General features: G+C 37.9%; 1 protein-coding gene across 3 annotated transcripts; it reads left to right on the plus strand.

The window, feature by feature from the left end:
• Nucleotides 1-1,691: 1,691 nt before the first annotated feature.
• Nucleotides 1,692-25,501, plus strand: LOC125870267 (uncharacterized). 3 transcript variants are annotated; one of them, XM_049550659.1, is made up of 14 exons: nucleotides 1,692-2,114; nucleotides 4,724-4,833; nucleotides 5,828-5,890; nucleotides 5,999-6,191; nucleotides 6,317-6,421; nucleotides 6,521-6,645; nucleotides 6,727-7,300; nucleotides 14,264-14,329; nucleotides 14,949-15,025; nucleotides 16,010-16,291; nucleotides 19,901-20,234; nucleotides 20,313-20,465; nucleotides 24,623-25,159; nucleotides 25,244-25,501. In XM_049550659.1, exons 1-14 carry the CDS (start codon nucleotides 1,854-1,856, stop codon nucleotides 25,421-25,423), a joined length of 3,060 nt encoding a protein of 1,019 aa, XP_049406616.1. In that variant the 5' UTR covers nucleotides 1,692-1,853; the 3' UTR covers nucleotides 25,424-25,501. The 3 variants fall into 3 exon arrangements, with proteins under 3 accessions (XP_049406616.1, XP_049406617.1, XP_049406618.1); XM_049550660.1 differs by having other exon boundaries at nucleotides 1,850-2,114; nucleotides 6,031-6,191; XM_049550661.1 differs by lacking the exon at nucleotides 1,692-2,114 and adding an exon at nucleotides 5,332-5,475.
• The last annotated feature ends 700 nt before the right edge of the window (nucleotides 25,502-26,201 follow it).

The following is a 26,201-nucleotide window of genomic DNA, read 5'->3' on the forward strand; positions in this document are numbered from 1 at the left end:
AATGCAATTCTAGCTTAGAGTTCTTGGCTTGCTTGAGAGAGAGGTTTTGGAACCAAAGCTTTAGATTAATGATTGTAGGTATTGGGTTGATATAGGTTCAGCTCGAGAGAGTGAATCCTAAACTCAATTCTACCTATCTAGCTTGAGAGAGTGGATACATTAAGGTTGTGGGCTTTTTATCTTGTTAAGCTTGTCGAGACCGAGAGAACTCGCCTGAACCGTAATAGTTGTTCGAGAGAAAACTATTGCACTTATAGCCTAGCCTACCCACAATGATTCAGTAAATTATTGTTAAATTTTAATTACCCATTTAGTGTAATTAGCTTATAATCGATCACATCCCAATAATTCCTCTTAATCTTGTTGAAACCCCTGTTTTAGTAATTGTCTTAGTTGTTACTTGACAAACCAAATCCCCTCAATCTGACATTTGTTGTCATCCCTTTCAATTTAATCGTATGTTTTTGATAATTTCTATTCCTACCACCAATTAGATTACATTCATAACTTTGTAACTGAATTCGAACTTGTACCTCTCCTTGTGGGTTCAACTCCAACTCTTCGTTTGATTTTATACTAGATAACAATCGCCCACACCTAATATTCGATGAGGTATGATTTAGCGTTCATCAAAAATGCATTGGAAGAACAAGTGATCAGTTGTTTCATCCTCTACCTCACATGGGGCACAATTCTTATTATGTATCACACCCCAAGTAGCTAGTTGATCCTTAGTATATAATTTTCCCAACATTGCTAATTGTTGTATGAATAACCATTTTGGACCGCCATCGTTGTTACATGTGAGTTTCCACCATTCCATTTTGGGAAGTCCCCTCTTAACTTGTGGTACATATGTTTAATTGAATAATGCTCCCGCCTAATAACGTCAACGTAGGAGAGTCCAACCCTTGGTTTCACCTTCAATATCTATTTTACTACCCATGATGCTTGTCTTGGGTTAGTATCCCATGTATTTCCCCCTTTGATGTAGTAGATGTAGAGACCCATTGGATCCATAATCTATTTTTTTTATTGCACAGGTTCCAAAGATGTTTTCCAATAGCCGCTTGATTACAAGTTTCTAAGTGCATAACATAACAATTGATGGACTATTTTAGAAATAAATGACAAGTAAAAGTGAATGAAAGGAGTAATAATTACAAATTATAATTTATATTATAATACTAATAATAAACGAACTTGATGGACTATTATGAATTATCCGAAACAAGATTCGTTTTTTGCTTATCCTACGACAAAAAGGAAAAATTACTTGGATGAGTACCTTTTAACAAAATAATTACTAATTTTAGCGATATTTTTTTATTTATTACCATTTATAGCAATACTATGTTAAATCTGCAATATGTATTAAAAGTGAATTATGTATGCAATATATGTGTATTATAGTTTATTTATTAAATATATTATGTTTATTTGGTAAGAAATTGACACATTGTATTTATAAGTATATTAAAATGTGTGATAAATATATTTTCCATCAATAAAACTTGTATTATATGTAAATTTTGTAATATGTATTAAAACTATATTATAAATGTATTAAAAGTGATCAAGTGAAAAAAAATATTTATTGCTATAAATGGTAAATATTTTTTTAATATAATATATTTATATAAGTTACCAAAAAAAAAAGAGGTTCCTTCTAGAAAAAAGAAAAAGAAAAGGTTTTTTAGTGTTGGGCATATGCGTTAACGATAACATTCTGATTCGGCATCACAATCGGGAGTTTACACGCAACTGGAAGCACATTCCGCCGCCGAGATATTCTTCAACAGAGACGCCATTGTCCTGGCGTTTAATTAAAGTGTGATTAGGGTTCCTGAACAATGGAGTCTTTACAACGCAGAGTTGAATCATGGATCAGAGGCAAAAAATCGAAGATGTTGAAAATCACTTGGCCACAGCAATGGAAGATGGTTGTGCGGTGGCCTTGGGTCGATGCCAGAGAGCAGAGGAAGCTGATGGAGGATGAATTCAAGAGGAGGAAGAAGCAACTTCAGGATCTCTGTCACGCTGTTAAAGCTGAATCTGTCGCTGACTTGCAAGATATCCTTTGTTGCATGGTGCTTTCTGAATGCGTATATAAGGTAAATTTGATTTCCTTTACTCGAATGTTCACTTTTGGCCTTTGAATTCTCATAACTAACCTGTTCTAATATAGTTACACTTCACTCTGACATGCCCAGATGATAGCAGCAGTATCAATATCATAAATAACTTAACCCTTAAGAGCAATCACTGTGGGAGAAAAGTTAAAAATTAAGACACTTTATCAGAAAAGTAAAACACTCACACTCTTTCCGCATGAAAGCTCACAACACATTAATATTGAAAGTATTCGAAGAACTTCCTCTTTGCTTACCTTCTAATTGAGCTCTAATAGATTGATATTCACATCAGAATGTCTCTTGTAAGAAATGGGACAATGAAGACAAGTAAGTTTAAATGAATAGTTGTAGTCATCACTTGGAGGGCACAACTTCGACAGAAGAAGTGATGCAGATGCAGTTATCTGCGAGAATTCTTAACCATATCTTACCATATCTTTGGAAATATCCGTTCATAGCACAATGGACACATCCAATTATAGAATGATGTGCTTTGCGGCTCCAGCTAGTGTTTCCCCGACTTAACAGGTGTCTCAAAGGCAAAAAGGATATAAAAGCTCCAATCGTATGCAGTGCTTTAAGTGTGAAGTACAATTAAAGAGTGATTTTAGTGAAGAAAGTGCTGATGAAGAAAAATAAAAAAGTATTCATATATAATGCAAAAAGAATTGTAAACACAAACAATGCTATATGAACCAAGGAAGTGATAAAATTCCAACTAAGTAGAATATATGAAGTAAAAACCATGCTAATCAAGTCCAGAACTATTGCAAATTTATGATTAGGATACATCTATGCAATTTAAGTTTTTAATTCAGATTAACGATTAGCTTTTTTGTACTAAATTCTTACTATCTTTTTTCTGATAAAGTAATAATCTTATTGATTTGGGACAAACTGTGTACAAGCGGTATAATACAAACTATGAAATTTTAAGTTTTAATTCAGATTAAAGATCTATTTCTTATACTTAATATCTGTTTTTACTTTTTGACAACAACAACATAGACCTTACCCTTGTGAGGTAGAGACTGTTTCCGATATATACAAACTCCATATACAATCAATAATTCAATATACTAAAAAACAGAGAACATGCACAAATTTGCAGTTCTCTAGGAGATTCCCAATTTATACAAACAAGCACTTCGTGCATGTAACAAAAATTAACCAACAGAAGGAGGGTATTCCCGAATGTACAAAGTTATTTCTACCCTTCAAAAGTTCTCATGTTCCTTTTCTTCCAAAGAACCCACATGAGAGCTAATGGGGCTACATTGATTCCCTGTATCTTCTTCTCTCCAGTTGTGTAGCAAGCCCTTCAAATTGAATCCAACATTGTCCACTCCATGCCAGATCAGTTCCAAGTTCCAACACAGTCTACCACAATTGGGTGCAACTTGCAGTGCACTAGTAAATGGTCCTTGTCTTCTCCCGATCATCTGGCACATGAAGCACCATTATTTTTCACTTTTCCATTTTATTTACCAACATATTCATAAATAGTGTGTCTGTAGCAATTAATATGTGCACTTTATTAGCATTACACTATTGAAGATAAAGCCTGTGTACCTTGGTGCTTCACAAATTGTCACCTAAGAGAGTAGAAGTATCTAGCTCTACACCTCTACTCAAAAGAAAAGTATCTAACCTACAATGCACCTAGTTTTAGGACTTAGCATTCATTAGGAAACTGTTGTAAGAAAAATAAAAGCTTCATACTTATCATGAAGGTATGCAAAGACAAGTGGATGCACACCTGAATCACATCAGCTGCTCAACATGTTCAAGGAGCTCCTTATTTTTCATGCTATCTGAGCTCCGATAAATTTGTAATCATGTTCTTTCTCATGCAAGATTTTCAAATATAAAAGGTTTTACGCTTCTCTTGGTTGGTGGCAAGAGAGTCATCTTCTAACCCAAGAGAATTTGACAAGAAAGGGTTTTCATTTATGCTCTAAATGCTGTCTATGTGGCTCAGAATCAGAATCCAATAGCCATTTATTTCTTCATTGTCCTTTTGTGGAAGCTGTTCCTTAACATTGTGGGTCTCAAATTGTCATAAAAAAAAAGAACATTGTGGGTCTCAAATGGCGTATGCTCTCTTAACACTTGTGACTTATTAAGGAGCTGGAATTATAATGGGGGGCATGGTCAGACAGAAGAAATGGTGTAAATTGGTTCCTGCTTGCATATGGTGGACAATACGGAAGGAGACAAACTCTAGAATTTTTTTGAAAACAGAGGCAGCTCCTTACAGAATCTTGAAATGAAGTGCTTTCTACTGTTTTACTTTTGGTGTATAGAAGGTTTTGTAGAGGAGGTTGAATCATTAGTAAATCGGATAGGCGCTCTGTAATTGTTAGATTACATTAACTGGTTATGCTCTCCTCTTTCCCTGTAAATATGGTTGTGTCACTACCCTAGTGCTTATTTTAATATAATGAATTCTAAAAAAAGAAACAGCAGATAGAGGCCACAATGGGGCAAACTGAAAAATATTTATCTTGATCAGTTTCAAATGAAAAATATTGAAGTAGTCGTAGACCATTTTTGTTGCTTAAAAATGTAACATCCTCTCATGACAGAGACCTGAAGCTGAAATGGTGCGGGCAGTGAATAAATTTAAGGCCGACTTCGGAGGAGAAGTTGTTTCCTTAGAGCGCATTCAACCTTCTTCAGATCATGTTCCACACAGGTTCTTTTAGATCATAGTAATCACATTATTGTTTTCATTTTTATTTTTTCTTTCTCCCGTCTCAGTGGTATTTTGAGTTGGAATTGACTGGTTAGAGCCGTTATTATATAATTAGCTGGATAAGATGGTTTGTTTATTTGTAAATTATTGATAAGTTGAAGGGTTGAGCATTCAGTGGCTTCATAAGATGTGAGAACTGGTAGTGGTTGTCATGCAAACAAATCTGTGTTGCAAAAGTTACTGCACATGGTTCTGTGTTTTACTTGGATAGTTGTGCCTGTTTCCGGAATCTGGATAACATGGAGAGGTTTATGATAAGAATGCCAGGAAGATGATTGATGTGCATCGTAAGTGTTATGTTTCATCCAATCTATAATATTCATTGCTCAAAGTTTGATGAAAACATGTTCATCCGTGAGTGCTTAACATAATATATTTTGAACTTCTTTTCTGCGATAGAGAAATCAGGTAGTAATGGATGTTTCAATCTTATTTCAGATTCCTCGTAGACAGATGAAATCGAATAATTCAATTTATCTCCATGGCCCCCACTTTTCTCACTCCTGTTTGACATCTACACCTGCTTGCAATCTTCCCTTTCCACTTTGTGTGGCCCTGCTACCCCAGTGGGTTGTTGAGTAGGTAAGGGAGGGGGAAGGATGATGGTTCCTGGTGTGTTAGTGATGTAGCTGGTAACCTAAAAAAGCTGTTTCCCATTACGAGAATTGATTTCTCAAAATTCAATTCAAGATCAATTACCATCTCTTTGCATTTTCAAAAAAAAATTAAAATCAATTACCATCTTTTTGCAGTTATCTTTTGTTGCATTTTCTGACCATATATTTTGTTTAATGCATTGCCAAGCAACAAAAAAAAAAAAAAAAAAAAAAAAAAAGATTTGTTTTTGATATGTGAGGTTTGCTGACATGGAAGCTACACTATTTCTCTTGCATCTCAGTGTTTTTCTTTTCCTATTTTGCCTTTTCTTTTATAGGTATCTTTTGGCGGAAGCAGGAGATACGTTATTTGCTTCCTTTATTGGGACCAAACAATATAAGTAAGTTTGCATGTTTGTTCTAGTTCAGATGCATCTGTATTTCTTGTGTTGTGACATAAGTTCTTTACACTTTCATTTTCTTTTATGCCTTTTTTTCCGATTATGAAGGGATGTCATGGCTGATGTGAATATATTTCAAGGTGCCTTATTCCACGAGGATGCTGTTGAAGATATTCATGGACTTGAACCTATTGAGTCTGGTCAGGTGGACACTCAAAGGAGCAACAGAGAGAGTCACTCTAAACTTTTGGAATCCAAGTCTAGGCCAACAAATCTGACTCAAAAACCTGCTGCTCATAGGGTATTAGAGCTCCCATTTACATGTCATTTTCGCGTGCCCCTCTCTCACATACACATACACATTGTTTCTTCGAGTTTCCAGTTTTCTTTCTTTGCTCCTTAAATTTTGGCAGCTACTGTCCTTAGGGTTTCATGGCACGTGCTAAAGGCATACCTGCATTGGAGCTTTACAGGCTTGCCCAGAAAAAGAAATGCAGACTAGTATTATGTGGGCATTCACTTGGTGGAGCAGTAAGTTAGCTTTTTCTGAATCCGCGACATTTGCTCGTGTCATAGTATGTGTGTCTGTTGTTTTGTTTGGAAAAATTGATTTAGGTGTTATCTTTACAGGTAGCAGTCTTAGCGACCCTTGCAATTCTGAGGGTTTTTGCTGCTTCATCAAAAGATAATGAAAAAGTTCAGGTGAAGTGTATCACGTTTTCCCAACCACCAGTGGGAAATGCCGCATTGAGAGAGTGAGTTTGATATTAATCTTTCTTGTTATTCTCTGTTTTTTTCAAAACGTAGTTTCTGGCATCTTACTTGATTATCTCCAGCTATGTGAATGAGAAAGGTTGGCAGCATTATTTCAAAACCTACTGTATTCCTGAAGATCTGGTGCCCCGCATCTTATCTCCTGCTTATTTTCATCATTATAATGCACGGTCTCTGCCAATACCTTCTGATGGTGGAGCTTCTGTATCTATGTCAAAATCTAGTGAATTGTCGCTACTGAAGCAGAAAACTGAAATAGCAAAAGATGATGAAGGAGAGCAACTGGTGTTGGGTGTAGGTCCAGTGCAGAATTCCTTTTGGAGGCTTTCGAGACTTGTGCCTTTAGAAGGTGTTAGGAAGCAGTTGTATAGATACAGAGGAAAGAAAGTTGAACCTCTCGAGACGCCTACTGATTCTGATCCAATGCCATCAGTCAATGATATAGCTGATACCCCTCAGTCTCTTGAAATTCAAGAAGGTTCTGATGGCATTTCTCTCCGACCATTGCCTACAGATCAAGATATTCTTGGTGAAGGTAATCTGGGTAAATCTGTAGCTGAAAGTAATATCAACAATGGGGACAAGAAGGGGTGGCGTCGCATGCCTTACTTACCGTTGTATGTACCATTCGGTCAGGTTGATTTCCCATCTATTTTACTTTTTTGGTGATTTATTCTGTACTGATTATTACATGCATGAATTATTATACTTTTTCTGCAGTTTTCTTGTCTATACTCCTGATACATGACTTATAATCTTATACTGTTTCTTTGTTGTTCTGTTTTCCTTATTCTTCAATTGCCTTCTTGTAATCTGTTACTCTTTTTGTTCCATTTTATATGGTACCCTTTCCTTTTTAGCTGATTCCAAAAAGAATTAAAACATTTTTATTATCAGAATTCTTTACTTTTTTTGTGAAACCGGTAACTTTTTGTATTCCTCAGCATTAAGGGCTATGCTGGCCACCTCCAAAAAACTGTTACAAGAAAGGGAAAAAAACTAAAAAGAAATACTTACAGAGAACCTATGAAGTCCACTAATTGGGACTCCTCTTCTATATCATGTTCTTTACACCAAAAACCTAAAGTAGTAATTACTTTCCATTTGACCTTCTGTATTGTACACTCCTTTCCTTCAAAAATTCTCTGATTCCTTTCTTTCCATATAATCCACCAAATACATGCTGGAACTGTTCTCCACCATCTTTTCTGACTTTTGCTGCCTCTCCTTTTGATCCAGCAACTAAGAAGGTCAGAGGTATGTTCAGCATAGTTCAATATTCATTGGCTATGCTTGTAAACAGAGCCCACACCTGAGCAGTTACCTTACAGTGCATGAATAAGTGTTTGTTAGTCTCCAGAGCTTCTTTACAAAGGAGGCATCTGGATACTATGTTGATGCGCCTCTTCTGCATTGCCTCATGAGTCAAACATTTTTTCCTAGCAACCAACCAAGTGAAGCACTTCACCTTGGCAGGAGCCACACTTTTCCATATTGTGTTCCAAGGTCCGATGGATCTTCCTGCACTTCTTTTAAGCCCCAGTTGTATAATCTATTCACAGAAAATACCCCATCTTTGTGATGTCCCCATGCTAATCTGTCTGGCTCTAGAGTAGTACCTGGGAATCCACCAATCAAGCCTAAAAACTCCACCATTCCATCAATCTCCCAGTCATTTAGTAGTCTTCTAAATATTAAATTCCAACCTTGTGGTGACCACATCTCCTCTATCTTGCTGTTGGTATTTGTGCATATTGAGAAAATAATAGGGAACAAGTCCCTCACAATCCCATTTCCACACCAAGCATCTAACCAGAACTTTGTTTTGTCTCCTCTGCCCACCACAATCTGTGAGTTGTTCTTTAGACTCTCCCAAAGGTTTCTGATGGTCCTCCACACCCCAACCCCATAAGTTTCATTAACTTCACTAGTGCCCAGAAGTCCTCTTGCCCAAATTTGTGATTTATTATCTCTTTCCATAGAGCCTGCTCCTCCTGATTATATCTCCACAACCATTTTGAGAGGAGGCTCCTGTTGTGAACTTTTAAATTCCTCACTCCCAGCCCCCCATTTTTCTTGCTTTGTTGTACTACAGACCATTTCACCAGGTTGAATCCCTTTTCTATCTTGTTCCCTTGCCATAAGAAGTTCCTTCTGAGTGCATCTAAAACCTTCACTATCCTACTAGGAATAGAAAAGAGGAACAGCACATAAGTGGGTAAAGAATCCAGAACTGAGTTAATTAGTGTAACTCTACCTCCCAGAGATAGGTATTGAGATTTCCATATAGCCAAGTTCTTCTCTGTTTTCTCAATAATGTCATCCCAAATTTTTTCTGCTTTGTGCTCGGAGCCCAAAGGCATACCAAGGTAAACTGTTGGGAGCTTCTCTATCTTGCACTTCAAAATACTTGCAAGATCCTCAATCTGTTGCACTTCCTTAATTGGAAAAATGCTACTCTTTCTCCAGTTTACTTTTAATCTTGAGCAAGCCTCAAAGACCACCAGGATCACTCTTAAGTAGCAAATTTGTTCATGCTCAGCTTCACAGAATACCAATGTGTCATCTGCATACAAAAGATATGTTAGTTCAATTGTATCATTTACCCTGTTCTTTATGGAAAAGCCCCTTATCCAGTTATTCTGAGAAGCAACTCTCATCAACCTGTCCAAACCTTCCATGGCTAAGATAAAGAGAAAGGGGGATAGTGGGTCCCCTTGTCTCAGGCCTCTTTCTGCTGGAAAAAAACCAACTGGTTCTCCATTTACTAATATGGAGAACTGAGTGGTTTTAATGCAGAAATTTATCCAGCTTAATTATCAGAATTCTTTACTTTGAACTTCCTTTTTACCCTTAATGTCATACTTTAAAAGTCATAGAAATATCATGGCAGGTCTAATGCCACAAGTTATAAGGGTACTTTTGATATGCACACAAATCTTTGTTTCTTTCTTAAACTTATTTACCCAGTCAAAGTGTCAAACACTGATTTATAGAATAAAAATGAGGGAGTATTATATCTTGTCATAGTTCTATGCATGTGGAAGTCTTAAACTTGTTGTATTTGTTATTGATTTTTCTAGTTGCTTTTCTCTATTTTGTCTTTTGGATTGGGTGAATATTCCATGTTTTAAGCTTGGGCAATGTGGTAGGGTTGCATTCCATCTTGGAGTAGTGACACCAAGCATCTCCATGATATATACTATGTACATTAGCATAGGGCGGTAAAAAGGCTTAATGATCTAAGTCTATAAAAACGGACATTATCATGTGCAGGCAGTATTCCTAGAAGTCATCCCTTTGTCCCTTAAAATGATGAAAGATGTGAAGTTAGGAGGTAAGACCATGCCCTGCAGAGAAGTGTGTCTTCCAGAGAATGACACAAAGTGATTGTGAGAAATATTGGGGAAGAATATTATTGAATTGTTGTTTTAATTATTACATAGATAACCCTATTTATAAACACTACAATACAATTCCTTAACAAATAGGAGACTAAACTATTCCTATTCTGTGTAGGATTGTGTGTACATATTCTATTCTAACACTCCCCCTCAAGCTGGTGCATACAAATTATATGTACCTAGCTTGTTACAAATGTAATTAATACGAGGACCGGTTAATACGAGGACCGGTGAGGGACTTGGTGAAGATATCTGCAAGTTGATCATTTGACTTCACAAATTTAGTAACAATATCTCCTAAGAGTATCTTTTCTCTGACAAAGTGACAATCAATCTCAATGTGCTTAGTCCTCTCATGAAACACTAGATTTGATGCGATATGAAGGGCTGCTTGATTATCACTCACAATTTCCATATGACCGATTTCTCCAAACTTCAGTTCTCCAAGCAACTGTTTGATCCAAACTAGCTCACAAGTTGCTACAGCCATTGCTCGATATTCTGCTTCTGCACTAGATCGAGCAACCACACTTTGTTTCTTACTCTTCCATGACACCAAATTACCTCCTACTAAAACACAATATCCGGATGTGGAACGTCTATCACAGGGTGATCCTGCCCAATCAACGTCTGTATATCCGGTGATATGCTCATGGCCTTGATCCTCGAAGAGTAGTCCTTTACCAGGAGCTGACTTTATATATCGCAGAATATGAATAACTGCATCCCAATGACTATTACAAGGAGAAGTCATAAACTGACTTACGACACTCACAGGAAAAGAGATGTCCGGTCTAGTCACCGTGAGATAATTCAACTTTCCAACCAACCGTCTATACCTCTCAGGATTATTGAGTTGCTCCCCCTGTCCTGGGAGGAGTTTAACATTCAGATCCATAGAAGTGTCAATAGGTTTACATCCCATCATTCTTGTCTCCTCAAGAATGTCTAAAGCATACGTGCGTTGAGAAATAACATTACCTGATCTAGACTGAGCAATCCCAATACCTAGGAAATACTTCAGTCTGCCGAGGTCTTTAGTTTGGAAATGCTGAAAGAGATATTGCTTCAAATTAGCGATACCAACTTGATCATAGCCGGTGATAACGATATCATCAACGTAAACAACCAAATAACGTTGTTTACGTTGATGATATCGTTATCACTGGCAATGATCAAGTTGGTATCGCTAATTTAAAGCAATATCTCTTTCAGCATTTCCAAACTAAAGACCTCGGCAGACTGAAGTATTTCTTAGGTATTGAGGTTGCTCAGTCTAGAGCAGGTATTGTTATTAAAGAGGTAAGATAGTAAAGGCTTTGTGATTCATGTCCTGTGCCAATCGTCTGTCCCGTACTGCGGTCTTGCATGAGAAAAAAATCATCAAAAAAAGTTATGCTACAATGTAGGGCACGTGCAAAACGACTAAAAGATGCCAGATTAAAAGGAGAACCAGGGACATAAAGAACAGAGTCTAGAGTGATAGAAGATAGAGGTGTGGCTTTTCCAACCCCTTTTGGTTTTGTTTGTATCCCATTGGCCAAAGTAATAGCAGGAGGAGATTGTGAATAAACAATATCTGACAGAAGTGATTTGTTACCAAAAATATGATCAGAAGCGCCCCGAGTCCATAATCCATGATCCATGAGTATTAGACTGTGAAACACAAGCAAAAGAATTACCTGCAACATCATGTTGAACAACCGAAGCTACTTGTGGAGACCTTTGCTTACTTGCTTGATATTGAAGAAACTCATCATATTCTGATTGAGCAATATGAGCATTATGGGATGTCGATCAGGCGGAGCAACAAATGCTTCTTGTGGAGATATTTGCTTACTTGCACGATTACGAAGTAACTCATTATATTCCTTTAGAACAACAGGATCATAACTGAGTCGTGGACCATGCAAATTATGACATATGTCAGGAGTGTGTCCAGACTTATGACAATAACTACACTTAGATCGAGGTTTTCCAAGACAACCTCCTCCTCGTCGATTCTCCATAGATGGATATGCTCGTTTTTCTATGGTTTGAGATGCGAGAGCAGATGAGTCAATGGTCGGTGATGAAACTACTTTGTGGTTGGGAGGCGCGGCAAGATGAAGTAGACGAGAGAATAATTCATCAATGGTAGGAATTGTAGGACTAGCTAAAATCTGATCACGCACTGAATCATGGTCAGTAGGAAGTCCAGCAAGTGTAAGAACTAGAAACAATGTCTGTCTGTGCTCTTGTTGTTTTTGCACGTCCGTGGTGACTGGCATCAATGTTTCAAATTCCTCCATGACTGCCTGTACTTGTCCCAAGTAGGTGGACATATCTGATTCTTGTTTCTTTAAGTTGGTCATACGAGATATCACATCATAGAATCGAGATATGTCATTAGTGTATAAAGCACGAGCCTTTTCCCAAACTGAATAACATGTTTGGAATGGACGGAACAAGGGCATCAACTTGGAATCAATAGATCGCCATAGGAGACTACATAATTGTGCATCAACCTTCTCCCATTGTGCTTTGGCTTTTGCATCTTCCCCACTTGCCTTTGCCTTTTCATCTACAACACAATCAATGTTCGTTAAGTGATCTTGGACACCTTGACCCTTGCACCACAACTCAACTGAGGAAGCCCAAGCTAAATAGTTGGAGCTTCCCATTAACGGTTTTGAAGTGATCATAGGGCTTGAACTTCCAATTCCTATATTCTTGGAGCCAAAAGTATCAATCCCGAAAGACATGTTGTGAAATTAGAATATGTAGCCAAAAAAATAAAAAATAAAAAAAAATAATAATAATAAACTGTAATGAGTAGCCAAAAAACTGGATTTGTTTTTTCTGTCGGAATCTGGAAAAGAAATAGGTTGTTACCGGAAAAGTAGATCTGATCACCAAATATTGGTCGGAATCAGGAAAAAATTATATGGTCAGCCTCGGAATGAAGAGGCGACCCAGATAGGAAAAAAAAAATTGTCGAAAAACTCGCCGGAGAAATTCCTCCGGCGGCGCGTGACGGTGCGTGTAGCACTGGTTTCCGGCGGGGACGATTGGGGTTTGCTCGCCGGGAAGTTCCTCAGCTTGTGGTGGTGTTAATTTTTGAAAACAGTGACGGAAAATATTAATTACCCGGACAGCCACTAGGTTACCGGAAAAAAACTGTGCAATTTTTTTTTTCTCTCACAATTGCTCTGATACCATGTGAGAAATATTGGAGAAGAATATTATTGAATTGTTGTTTTAATTATTACATAGAGAATCCTATTTATAGACACTACAATACAATTCCTTACCAAATAGGAGACTATAAACTATTCCTATTCTGTGTAGGATTGTGTGTACATATTCTATTCTAACAGTGATCGCAATGATGCTAAAATTAGTTAATTCAATTACAATATGATTATTATCATACTATAGTGTATTTTAATTTTCCGTGAATGGTGTGATTCACTTCAGAGAAGCGTACTCTTCTTCACCTGCTTTTCACTTCAAGTGCTACAGCCTTGTTGCTTTTTTGCACTTCTCTCTTTTAAGATCAGCATGCACACCTCATAAAAAATTGGATAAAAGTAGAAATAATACAAAGGGTGCAAGTAACACACATAGAGGATATATTGAGAGAAGGTGGTCATATGATTTATTTGGCCATAACCTACGTAAACCTCTAATGCTCCAGTTTGTAGGTTTGAGACTCCATGGTGATTGAAGGTGATAAAAGGGGATCAAATAGATCTAAAATCACATGGAAAAAAGCTGTCTCAAAAGATCTACAATTCCTCTAAAATTAGTGCTGAATTAACTAAGAATAGAACACAGTACAATAGAAGCAAATTATCCATTTAAGTCTTTACCAACTAGTTAGGATTAAGCTTAGTTGGTGTTACATTTACGTTTGATCTGGAAAAGGATTAGTGTGATATCTAGAAAACTTCTATTTGTAGAGAACTGTTAATTTACTTTAAATACAATTCACTCACCAGTATGGAATGAAATAGGCCTGAGTATACAGTATAGCAGAATGCATAGAGCGGATTTTGTCATAGTCCCCAGTCGGGGTTGAGACATAGTTCTTGCTATCTTGCCATATCAGCATGGACTGGTCTCATACTAAGTTTATCATATTGGTTATTTTGACTTATTTACCTTGAAGATAAGTATTATTTGGTGTGCGCTAAATATGTGAATTCAACAGCTTTATCTCCTGGAGAATTCATCTGTGGAGTTTCTATCTGGCGCAGAATACTCAAAATTGACATCGGTATGAGTTCTATCTACCTTTGAGTTTTAAACTTTTGATAAGTTCTTGGGGTTAAATTCAGTAGGAATGCCATCATCTCTCATCCTCCTCTTCTTGTAAAGGAAGAAAAGGTAAAAAGTCTCTCAAACCAGTGGAAAGATGAGTGAAGTCAAACATTAGAGGCAGTGTATTGTCTATTTACCCTTATCTCCCACCACATGCATGATGCAAAAGACCCTGCTTAAAGTTTTTGCCTGGGCTGTTTTTCTGTATGAAAAGATATGTTTGATGACTTTTAGAGGGTGTTTGGATTGACATAAAAGTTGGTCAAACCTACTTTTATGTCAGTTTTTGACTTCTGGAAGTGTTTGGCAAATATAAAAAATAACTTAAAATAAGTCAAAAATGACTTAAAATAAGTTAAGAAGTGTTTGGCAAGGTAAAATTGACTTAAAATAAGTTTAAAATGACTTAAAATAAGTCAAAAACCAAAAGTAGGTCTCCCACTACTTTTTATTTTTTGACTTAAAAGTCATTTCAGTTTGACTTTTTATTTTTGACTTAAAAGCTACTTTTTTTAAGCCAATCCAAACGGGCTGTTTCTCATTTTGGTTGCTTCTTATGGCAAAGACATTTCCAGGTCAGATCTGTACTTACTGAAGTAAAGGAAAGGTTTCAATCACATTCGATGAAGTCATACAGGTTCCGTTTTCAGAGGTAACATGTTATAATTTATAAGTTTGCTTTATCCACCTCTATGCTTATTTGTGAAAGGTGAGAATTATGTGGTCATGTTCTTCACCCTAAGGTGGTCTAGTGATCCATGGAGTAGGAGGAGAACAGTGAGGACTTATGATCAAATTCAAATACCTGTGGAAAAACACTTGGTGATTTCTCCATCCGCTTAAGCTTTGGTGGGCAGAGTTATGATACCTGTGTTGGTGGGAGGTAGTTGGTACCAGGTTGAATATTCTGCGTGTGAATTTGCATCGTCCTTGCGGGTGCTCTTAAAGTTCCCTTGTGTGATTTAGAGGGAGGGAACCTTTTGTTCACTATTATTCATAAGTTCAGGGTGGGAGAGAGGGAGGAAGAGAACCTTTTGTTCACTATTCGCCATTCAAGTTCGCTTTGCCCCATGATAGTTCTCCGCTCATGTATATTTATATTGCAATACTTTTCCTGAATGTTTAAACTCATTTTGCACCCCATGTTCACTTCTGCTAGTCCTTGTTTCTCTATTATTGATTAGTTTATGTTACCTCAAATCAACAAAAGGAAAGGTTATTCTATAATAAATAATGAAATCATTGCTAGAATATGTTTAAGAAAGCCTAATCAATTGGAGCGGGTAAGATAACTTTTATATCTTCTCCAACTGTGTTCCTTAGTTTGGGGGGGGGGGGTGGGGGGGGGGGATGATGAGACCATGTTGTAATTCATCATATTGCAGTACTGTGCAACTTGTTGGCAGGTACACCCTTGTTTAAGTGTATGTTTTAGGATGTGGAGTCAACTCTCTTGGGATACTCATTCATCCCTTGTTTTCCAAAACCTGAAAGAAATAATGATGTGGTAGATGCATCTTTTTTATTTTTTATTTGTGTATATTTTGTATTTATACCTATTTATTTATTTTTCTTTCTAATTAACTTGGTGCGATATGATTTTGGATGGTTACTGTGTTTCAATTTCAATTTACAGAATCTATGAACTTTGCATGAGCGATGACACAATACCTTTCCTGGGGATTGAACAAGTGCAGCAATTTCCACAGTTACAGAAATGGTTAGGCATTTCTGTTGGTGGAACTGTTGATCTTGGGCACATTGTGGAGTCCCCTGTCATCCGTACTGCCACTTCCCTTGTTCCACTGGGATGGAGCGGTATTCCATGTGGGAAGAATACAGATCCTTTTAAAGTTGACATATCTGGTTTTGGGTTACATCTGTGTACACTTGTTGAAGCCCGAGTAAATGGGCGCTGGTACGCCCTACATCCTGCTATAAGTGCATGATTATTGACATTTTTGTAAATTTTATTTTAACCATTTCGTTATACTTCCTTACATCTGTGAGCTTCTATCTGATAGTTGATTTTTGTAAGACACCTTTTATTTTGTGAAGTAGCTGTTTACTTTTCAATGGATCTTGACACACTGTAGCTGAATCCTCTAGGTTAAACATATGTTTTTCTGTATATGTATGTTAATAGGAGCTGTTTGCAATGTGTTTTAAGTGGCTTGTTTTCCTTACCTTTTGGATCAATCCTTAATTGTCCATATTGAACGTGTTATGTGTCTTCTATGGAAACACAACAACATACCCCGTGTAGTCCCACCAAGTGGGGTCTGGAGTGTAGAGTGAGCACACACCTTACCCCTACCTACCTTAGAGGTATAAAGGTTGTTTCCGATAGACCCTCGGCTAAAGTAAAAAGAACATGTAGTAATAGAAGTATAAAAATAACAGATAGTAATTGTACAATACTACAACGAAATAATATGATAGTTGAAGTACAAGAAACAACAAATAGTAACTGGAAACAAAGAACAAAAGTAATACTACGACAACTAGTATAGACAAACAAGACAATGCATTCTTACTTACTAACCTTCTACCCTTATTCGTGTCCTCTACATTCCTTATCTAAGGCCAGGTCCTCGATAAGCTAAAACTACATCATGTCCTCTCTAATCATCTCTTTCCAATACTTCTTCGGTATACCTCTACCTTCCTTGAAACTATTCATAGCCAACCTCTCACATCTCCGCACTGGGGCATCAGTGCGTCTCCTCATTATATTCCCGAACCATCTCAACCTTACTTCCTGCATTTTGTCCTGCACCAATGCCACTCCTTGTCTCAGATATCATCGTTTTTAATTCTATATCTCCAAGTATTTCCACACATTCATTGCAACATCCTCATCTCCGCCACAATCATCTTCTAAACGTGAGACTTCTTGATTGGCCAACACTCTGCCCCATACAACTTAGTTGGTCTAACCACCTCTATAGAACTTGCCTTGCATGTTTTTGGTGCCATTTCCTCATCACACAAGACTTTGGATGCGGGCCTCCATTTCATCCACCCGGCACCAATACTGTGAGTGACATTCTTGTCAATCTCCCCATTTCCTTGGATAATAGACCCAAGATACTTAAAAACTACCTCTCTTTTGGATGACCAGTGCACCAAGCTTCACTTCCACATCAGTCTCATGTGTTACGTCACTAAACTTGCACTTCAAAGTATTCAGTTTTGGTCTTGCTCAATCTAAATCCTTTGGGGTCGTTTGGTAGTGTATTAGCAAAAATAATACATGTATTAACTTTATGTATTAATAATACGTTGTTTGGTTCACTTTTCATGCTATGTATAACTAATGCAAGCTTGCATTAGTTATACACTCTATTGTGTGTTAAGGAGTATTGCTAATACCATGAATTTCTAGTTATTAGTAATGCAAGGGGTTTCAATGCATGCATTAGCATGGTTAAAGACCTCATTGCCCCTCAAAATCTTTTTTACATCTTTTCCAGCATTATTGTGAAGGGTGTCTTTGTAAATAAATATTTTTATACAATGCGCGTTTTTTAATACACCAAACCAAACAATGTATAAAAATTATTCTATGTATAGTTAATGCAAGCATTACTAATACAAACATTATTAATGCAAGCATTACTGATACACTCTATTTAGCATTTTTCTTATACATCCTACCAAACGACCCCTTGGACTCCTGGGTTATTCTCCAAACCTCCAACTTAGAGTCAACTCCGCCGCGAGTCTCGTCAATCAAACTATGAGGGTGTTTGGATTGACTTTTTAAAAGTAGCTTACAAGCTAAAAGGCATAAGTTGGGAATATCCAGCTTTTGACTTATTTTTATACTTTTGTGGCCTAAAAGTAAGTGCTTAAAAACTCTTTTTATCTTTCCCAAACACCACAAAAAGTAGAAGAGCATGAAACCCAAAAGCACTTAAAATAAGCCAATCCAAACACCCTTTATGTCATCTGCAAATAATATACACCATGGTACCTCACCTTGAATTTGTCGTGTCAATGCATCCATCACCAAGGAAAATAAAGGTGGGCTTAGGGTTGATCCCTGGTGCAACCCCATACAAACTAGGAAGTGCTCCAAGTTTCCTTACATTGTCCTTATCAGGTCTTGGCTTCATCGTAGATATCCTTGCTTCACCCTATTGTACGCCACATGTACACCTCTAGCCTCCAAGCACCTCTATTTAATCTCCCTCCCTGGGACTTTATCGTAAGCCTTTTCTAGGTCAATGACATCATGTGTAAGTCCTTCTTCCTCTCCCTATATTGCTCTGCCATTCTCCTTTTGAGATGAATGGCTTCTGTAGTTGAGCGCCCCGACATGAATCCGAATTGGTTCTTGGAAATAGCCACTCCCTTCCTCACCCTTATCTTCACCACCCTCTCCCACACCTTCATAGTGTGGTTTAGCAGCTTGATACCCTTATAGTTGTTACAAGTTCGAATGTGACCCTTGTTCTAGTACAACATAATCGTTGTACTCTCAATCTACATACTTCGGACATCTTCGCCGTCTTGAAAACAACATCAAACAACTTAGTCAGCCACTCCAGACCTACCCCGTCTATGCTCTTCCAAAATTCCACCTGTCTGGCCTTTCGATCTACCCCTATGCATCCTTGAACAACACCCTTAACCTCCTCAACCTTTATACGCCTACAATACCCATTACCCACAACCTCAACACCTCTCTGCATGCTTCAAATCCTCCAGCACAATTCCTCGGTCTCCCTCTTCATTCAAGATATGGAGTATGTCTGCCATCTCCACCACCAATACTTGTCGTCCTCATCTATAATGCACTTCACTAAGTCCAGATCACGTGTCCTTCCCTATCTCGCCTTGGCTAGCCTGTATAACTTCTTATCCCTGCCCTTGTCTTCTATGGAAACCTTTTGAGTATAAGCAATGCTTAAAGGTGGAGGTGATGGGCGGGGTGTACCTATTGTGACTTGACGTTTGTATTTTTAAGAATTAAAATAGACATAATAAGAGAGCTAAGAGGTAAGCTACAAAGATTATCAGTAAAGCCTAGGGTGAAGTTCTAGATGACTTGTACCAAAAGTTTGGACATGAGCCAAAACATGTCTTAGTGCATTTTGTTCTTTGTCGTTCCTGTCCCATAATTGTTATTCAAATTTGTTCTCTGCGGTTGGACTTTATGCTGGAGTCTTTATCATGTTTCTGCTTCTTCAGCTTGGCAGACCATTGGCTCCTACCTGGTCAGTCAAGACTAGGCCAAAAAAGATCTAAAGTAAGGAAAGGATAGATTAGTGAGGTTCCAAAAAGTAGTTTACTTGTATTCTTTTTGAGCTCTCTGTTCGATCATGCTCCTGAATCAGTTCCTTCCGGCCTCTCCCAATGACATGTTGAATGGATATTATAGGTTGTGGTTACCAGAAAAGTATAGTAACTTATGGTAATATTGAGAATTGCTTACCTAATGAATGTCTTAAACACTGTGGAGATGCATTATATGTCTCTTCTGATTAGATTGTATTTATTGTTAAAACATTAAATTTAGGTGTTCAACCTCCGTGGAGTCTTTTCCATCACCCCCTGTTCACTCACCAGATCATGGGGAACAATCAGAAGTTCAAAATATGCGAGTACTAGTTGGAGGTCCACTGAAACGACCCCCTAAGCACCATATGGTGGAGGATATACCTATGTTCTCTTCAATTGATTCATCCTATGTTGATACGAAATTAAAGCAAAATGTGTTCAAGGTAGAAGGGAAGAATCTCGTACTCCCAGATGGTTTAGATGATTTTGTCATATACTGTACGACTGATTTTTCTACTGTCTGGAAAGAGGTTAATCTGAGAACCCGTAGGGTTAGGTTGATTGGCCTTGAGGTATGATCAGTTTTAAATTAGATTTGAGACTTGATGAAGTTTTAGATTTCTTTGTAACTAATACTTGTGAATTTGTAGGGCTCTGGTAAAACCTCTCTTTTAAAAGCAATTCTGGATCGAGGCCGAAGTGCCCGCACCGAGAGTATTGAAAATCTAAATGCAGATGATGATGTTCAAGATGGAATTGCTGGTGGCTTGTGTTACTCTGATTCAGCTGGAGTTAATCTGCAGGTTCCTTTAACTTGTGTGCTCCATCTCTCTTCTTTGGGTGGTTCTTTCAGTATGGAAGACTTAAATACCTTCGTAATAATGTGTTGCTAATTTTTTTGTTTGTTTGAGAATGGCAACATATATATATAAAAACAAGGAACTACACCTAAGGGGTATTCCAGTAATAATTAGAAGTAGTAGTCAAAAGAGCAAAAACCCACCACCTATTTACTCATAAGTAATCGCAAACACAAGAAAGTCCTCAGCTTCTAAAGGATATTCATGCTTACACCAAAGAAGAAAAGCACTATACAGTCCTTTTTTAAGATTTGAAAAGTACAACTCTTATATTAAAAACAGCTCTGATTCCTCTCAGTAAATAGTCCACCATATGCAAGCTGGGACACTCTCCCATCTCTCCCTTGTGACCTGACTGATTGCCATCTCTATTCCAACAAGCTAAGGCTTCATGAATATTCCTTGGCATTGACCACCTGATACCCCCTAGGTTGTTAAAAAATTGTCAATGTTTCTCAGTCACTTTACAGTGTAAAAAAGAGATGATTTATTGTCTCAGCCTCAGCTCCACAAAAGAAACATCTAGAACACAAGTGAAGACCCCTTTTAATAAGATTATCTCGAGTTAAAGCAGTCTGTTTAGCCAGTAACCATGTGAAGCATGCTACCTTGAATGGAATCTTTACTTTCCATATTATCTTCCAAGGCCAACTACCAAGTTGTGTATTAGATCTATGCAAACACTTATAAGCTGATTTAACAGAAAATTTATCCGTCCTGTCTCTTGTCCAGACTAAGTTGTCCTCCCTTGTATTTAAGTCTTGGAACTGTTCCAGGATGCTATTGAGTTCTGTCAACTCACCCACTTCCCAATCATTTAGGGGTCTTCTGAACCCGAAGTTCCATCCTATGTTATCTCTCACCTCATTAACTGTTGCCCTTCTCTGTAGGTTCAAATTTTATAAAACAGTAAACCTGGTCTTCAAAGTTTGATTGCCAACCCAAATATCCTCCCAAAATAAGGTCTTCCCTCCATGACCTACCCTGATTTTGGAATTGCTAATGATCTTGGGCCACAGATTCCTAATAGTTCTCCATACAGCAGTTCCATAAGGATGTAGTACAGTCATGCTAGTCCAAAAATCTGCACCAACTTCGACAAGTAAAAAGAAAAATATATTTTTAGCATAAGGGACTTTAAGTCTTCCAATTTGACCATCTGAACCAACACTGACTGCATACACCCACCTGACCTCCAACAGTGCCTATGTCTGCTTTTCTAATTGTCCAGAAAATGCTGAGACTTGTAAGCCCTGACTGACTTCCAATATGAAGAAAAACTATTGAAACTGAAACAGGAACTTGCTGGGAATTGCAAAGGCTGGATATCGTTGGAGCTGGCGGGAACTTGGATGGATCTGGTTGGATTTGACCACGCGATCCCCAGAAAAACAAGAGATCTGCGAAGATGGAGATCGAAAAGCGTCTCATGCGCTTGCCATATAGACTGATGCATCGCCGGAGATCCTGTTGTTGTCGGCGTGTGAGAGCGTGTGCGAAGTCGATTAATGATGGGTTTTCTGGGGTTGGGTCGCCGGGGTTCTGTGAGCAAAGTAATGTTGTTGGTTGAGGTGCAATAACCACAGTTACTGGCAAAAAACCTGAGTCTTTGGAAGGACGTACAGTTACGAATTTTTTTTCTGGTCGCTGGGAAATGCACCACGATTAAATGTTCACACTAGCTTTGATACCATGTGAAAAAGCACAAGAAAATATTAATATTCAAGGTGATTGGGTCCTTGGGAAACAAACAACTGCATCCCAAAGGATGGAACTGGAGAGGAAGATGAAGATGCAAGAGTGATCGTGACTAAATCTCAGATAATGGAACTGGTAACACCTCAGAAATATCTAAGTCATCACTTGGGTATGTGAATATGGCTGGTTTTTAAAGACGGTAACATCAGTCGACATAAGAGACACCTGTCCAGGTCAATTGGGTGTATGCAGTCAAAGTTGGTCCAGATGGTCAAATTGATAGACTTAAAGTCACCTTGTTGCCAAAAGTTATACTCAGATATTTCATCTAAACAAAGCCTTTACCACCATTTTTACTGCTGGTACCTTACTTCAACCCCACGATAGGATAAACTCAATTTCATCCCCATAGCTGTCCACCATCTTCTATCCTCATCTCCTCCAATCCACCTTAAATAAATTGACCACCCATTGACCCAAAAATCAATTTTCCACCACTGCCACAGCCTCTCCAATAGACCAGATACCACCAACCAAAGATCTCCTCCACCTTTCTACCACCTTTACCATAACCCCACAGATTTCCAAAAACCGCAACTGTCACTCCATCTCAAACCACCCAAGGACGCCCCCCCNCCCCCCCCCCCCCCCTCTTCATCAACACCACTTTCAATCTCTCTTAAGAAAAGTCCCTCTTGACCACCGTGTTTACCTCCATAGCCACCACTAATCTCTTCACTTTTCATCTCCTCCAATGCCCCCTGGCTGGTCCTTCACTTCAACTACCAGTAGGCACCTCTGTTCCCCTTCGTTAAATTGGATTTCCAGAAAATGGAGAATTACTCAACCGCCTATAATCATCAGCTTATTCCAATGAAAGGTGAAAGAATCCCGTTTTCAACTAAAAGAAATTCCAACAATGAGGAAAGATATTGAAAACCATTAACTACAGATCAAGGTTCGATTATACTTGAATCTGTCAAAGAAAACCCCAGTTTGTCGATATTCAAGACCTTTATCAAAAACCCATGCGTAATGCTTGAACCTTGACTTAAAACCCAGATGTAGACATGTATAACCTGAAGCAAAAATTAGATCAATATAAGCTTCAGGATTATTTTTTTGACAAAGAAAAAAAAATAATCCTGAAGCTTATATTGATCTAATTTTTGCTTCAAGCTTCAGGATTAAATTCAGAAGAAACTCACCTTTTTCGAATTTGCTCCTCCACTAAACAATCATACCGAATGGGGTTTACAAATAAAGTATTATATTCCCACGCCGCCACACACTCTCTTCAATTTTCAATAATTTCCAAACCAGAGATGAAATTTTTAATGAAAATTGAAATCCAAAAGAAAAAAGTTGTTTTTCTTTCCTTTTTTGGGACAGGTCAGAATCTGGGAAATAGAGTAATTTTGGAGATGCTTACAGGAGGAGGAGGAATGTGCTGAATAAATTTGGGGTTCTTGATTTGTTATTTCTTAAAAATCGTGTAGTTGGAGGCTGTCTTTGGTTATTGGTGGAAGGAGGTGGTGAATCAGCAGTTATTTTTATGAAGGTGTTGGACTGGAGGGGCGAGGAGAGCTGGTAAGGAAAGGGGTGGGTTGAAATTTTATCATGTCGGGGACACATGGCAGCCCCAGTTGCTAATCACTACGTTTAAAATCTTATTAGGACCAACTAACACTCAATCTGTGAATAAGGGCATATTTGAGCAGTTGAGCTCATTTGGTAACTGCAGGGTAACAGGGTACATTTGACCCCAACTATTAATGGGGGATAATGTTTGATGATTTTGCATAATTGAGGGGGAAATTGTAATTTCATGCACCTTTTCCAGGAAAAAAAAGTAAACCTTTGAAAGTTTTGGCATAACTTTGAGTTTTTTGTTTAGGAGAAACTTTTATCTGGTAATCTATTTTTATATGCTCACTGCTCCTGTAATATGAGTTTTGATTTTGCATTTTTTTCCTCAATCAATTTATGTATGCTTGGTATTCCTGTCATGAGTTATGATTTTGCAAGTTATATCTTGGGTGCCATTTGAGTGGGAAAACATACCTAGTTAAACAAAAAACACATCATACATCTTCCAGTATCCAGAAGCAAGCATTTTATTGCAGCAAGGGTTTGGAGAGAGTGGGTAATCATGAAGAGGAGCTATGAAAGGGGAAAGAACTTTGCCCGAGCAATCTTTCTTAGATATGTTGGCTAAGTTTCCTTGGAAACGTTCCTAAATAGGAAGTTCTTAAAAAATACAAAACTTCTCACGTACATTGTCTTTCTACATGGATGGTCATGTATTCATTGGTAGCTTGCTTTATTTGTCATTGCTTGGATTTATTTGGTTTTATTTTTTTCAAGTGCTCAAAGTCTTGGCCTTATGTTTTGTTTTGTAGAATCTGAACATGGAGGCAACACATTTCAGGGATGAACTGTGGAAAGGAATTCGTGATCTTTATAAGAAAACCGATTTGATTATACTTGTGCATAACCTATCTCATAAAATTCCTCGCTACAACGACTCAAATGCCTTGCAACCACAACCTGCCATGTGCCTTCTCCTTAATGAGGCAAAATCTCTTGGAATACCTTGGATACTTGCCATTACAAACAAGTTTTCTGTCAGTGCACACCAGCAAAAGGTAGCTATTAATGCTGTTGTGAAGGCATATCAAGCATCTCCTAGCACAACTGAGGTTGTCAATTCATGTCCTTATGTTACGTCCAGTGCTGCTGGTGCTCCTCAATCTTGGTATACAGAAGGGAAAGATCCAGAGTGGATGTTTGGTGCCCAAAAGCTTTTTTTTGCTCCACTTGAACTAGTCCGAAGGCCTTTCCAGAAGAAAGCAGCTGTTCTCCCCATTGATGGGGTATCTGCTCTGTGTGAGCTTGTCCACCGTGTACTTAGGAGCCAGGAAGAAGCTGCTTTACTGGTAAGGATTTGAAAGTGAACTTCTTAATCCTCCTCCCCCCACCCAGTTGTTCATGACACAGATGCGTGGTTTTGTTGTCTCTAGGAGTTTGCCAGAGATAGGCTTTTTGTGGAATTGGCTCGGGAGAGAGCAGTTGAAATTCAAGATTCCCAGACAAAGGTCAATCCTCTGAATGCTGCGGCTGTTGGTGCTTCACTTGGTGCTGGTTTGGGCCTTGTATTAGCTGTTGTCATGGGTGCAGCTTCTTCTTTGAGGAAGCCATAAAATCTTCTGTTGGGAGCTGTGGCCCGTGGGATCGGCTATTTAGGGTGTATAGGAAGGTTTAGTTGCCTTAAATCTGTCGTGGATATGTAGCCATTCTTTTAATTTTATGACTACACAATATTTAATGATGATTGATTTTTCAGTAGATTCTTTGTTTATATTTCTTAGGCCTCTATTGGAGCAGATCTAGTAGTATAGATCTGGGCTCAGTTGAACCCATAAAACTATTAGCCAAGACACAGATTTGTCTATGTAGAACACACTGGAATTGCTGAAATGTTAAACTATGATAAGGCGATGGATTCAATGGTTAGAACCTGAATCCAATAAATTGTAATCCTGAGTTTGCCTCTGCATTTTTGTGATTCACTGCTAGGTGAAATTAAAATCCTTATCTTTAACCTATAGATGCGCTCTTGCTAGCTTATCTACTCATGTTCCTATCGGATCAAACTAGTTGAAAAAGACTGTCTATTGATTTTTTGAAGGTTTACGTTTGATTAACCATCGAAGATTGTTAGAATTAATATTAAAAGGTTGTATACCAAATTACCAATTTTAAAGAAAAAATGTATTGGAAATCTTTTTACACAGCAAGTTTTAACGACCCGGCTAAATTTTGTAGCATTTGTTAGGATGCATTATCATAAGTCTGACATAATACTATAAGATTTATAGCCAGATTTGGCGATATAAGGATTTTACAAGAAATGCTAACATTTTTGTGACAAGAGAAGTTTTACCCGTCCTTGGTCACAAGTCACAACTTGCTGCAAAA

Source organism: Solanum stenotomum, chromosome 7, assembly GCF_019186545.1.
Source record: "Solanum stenotomum isolate F172 chromosome 7, ASM1918654v1, whole genome shotgun sequence".
Taxonomy (NCBI): domain Eukaryota; kingdom Viridiplantae; phylum Streptophyta; class Magnoliopsida; order Solanales; family Solanaceae; genus Solanum; species Solanum stenotomum.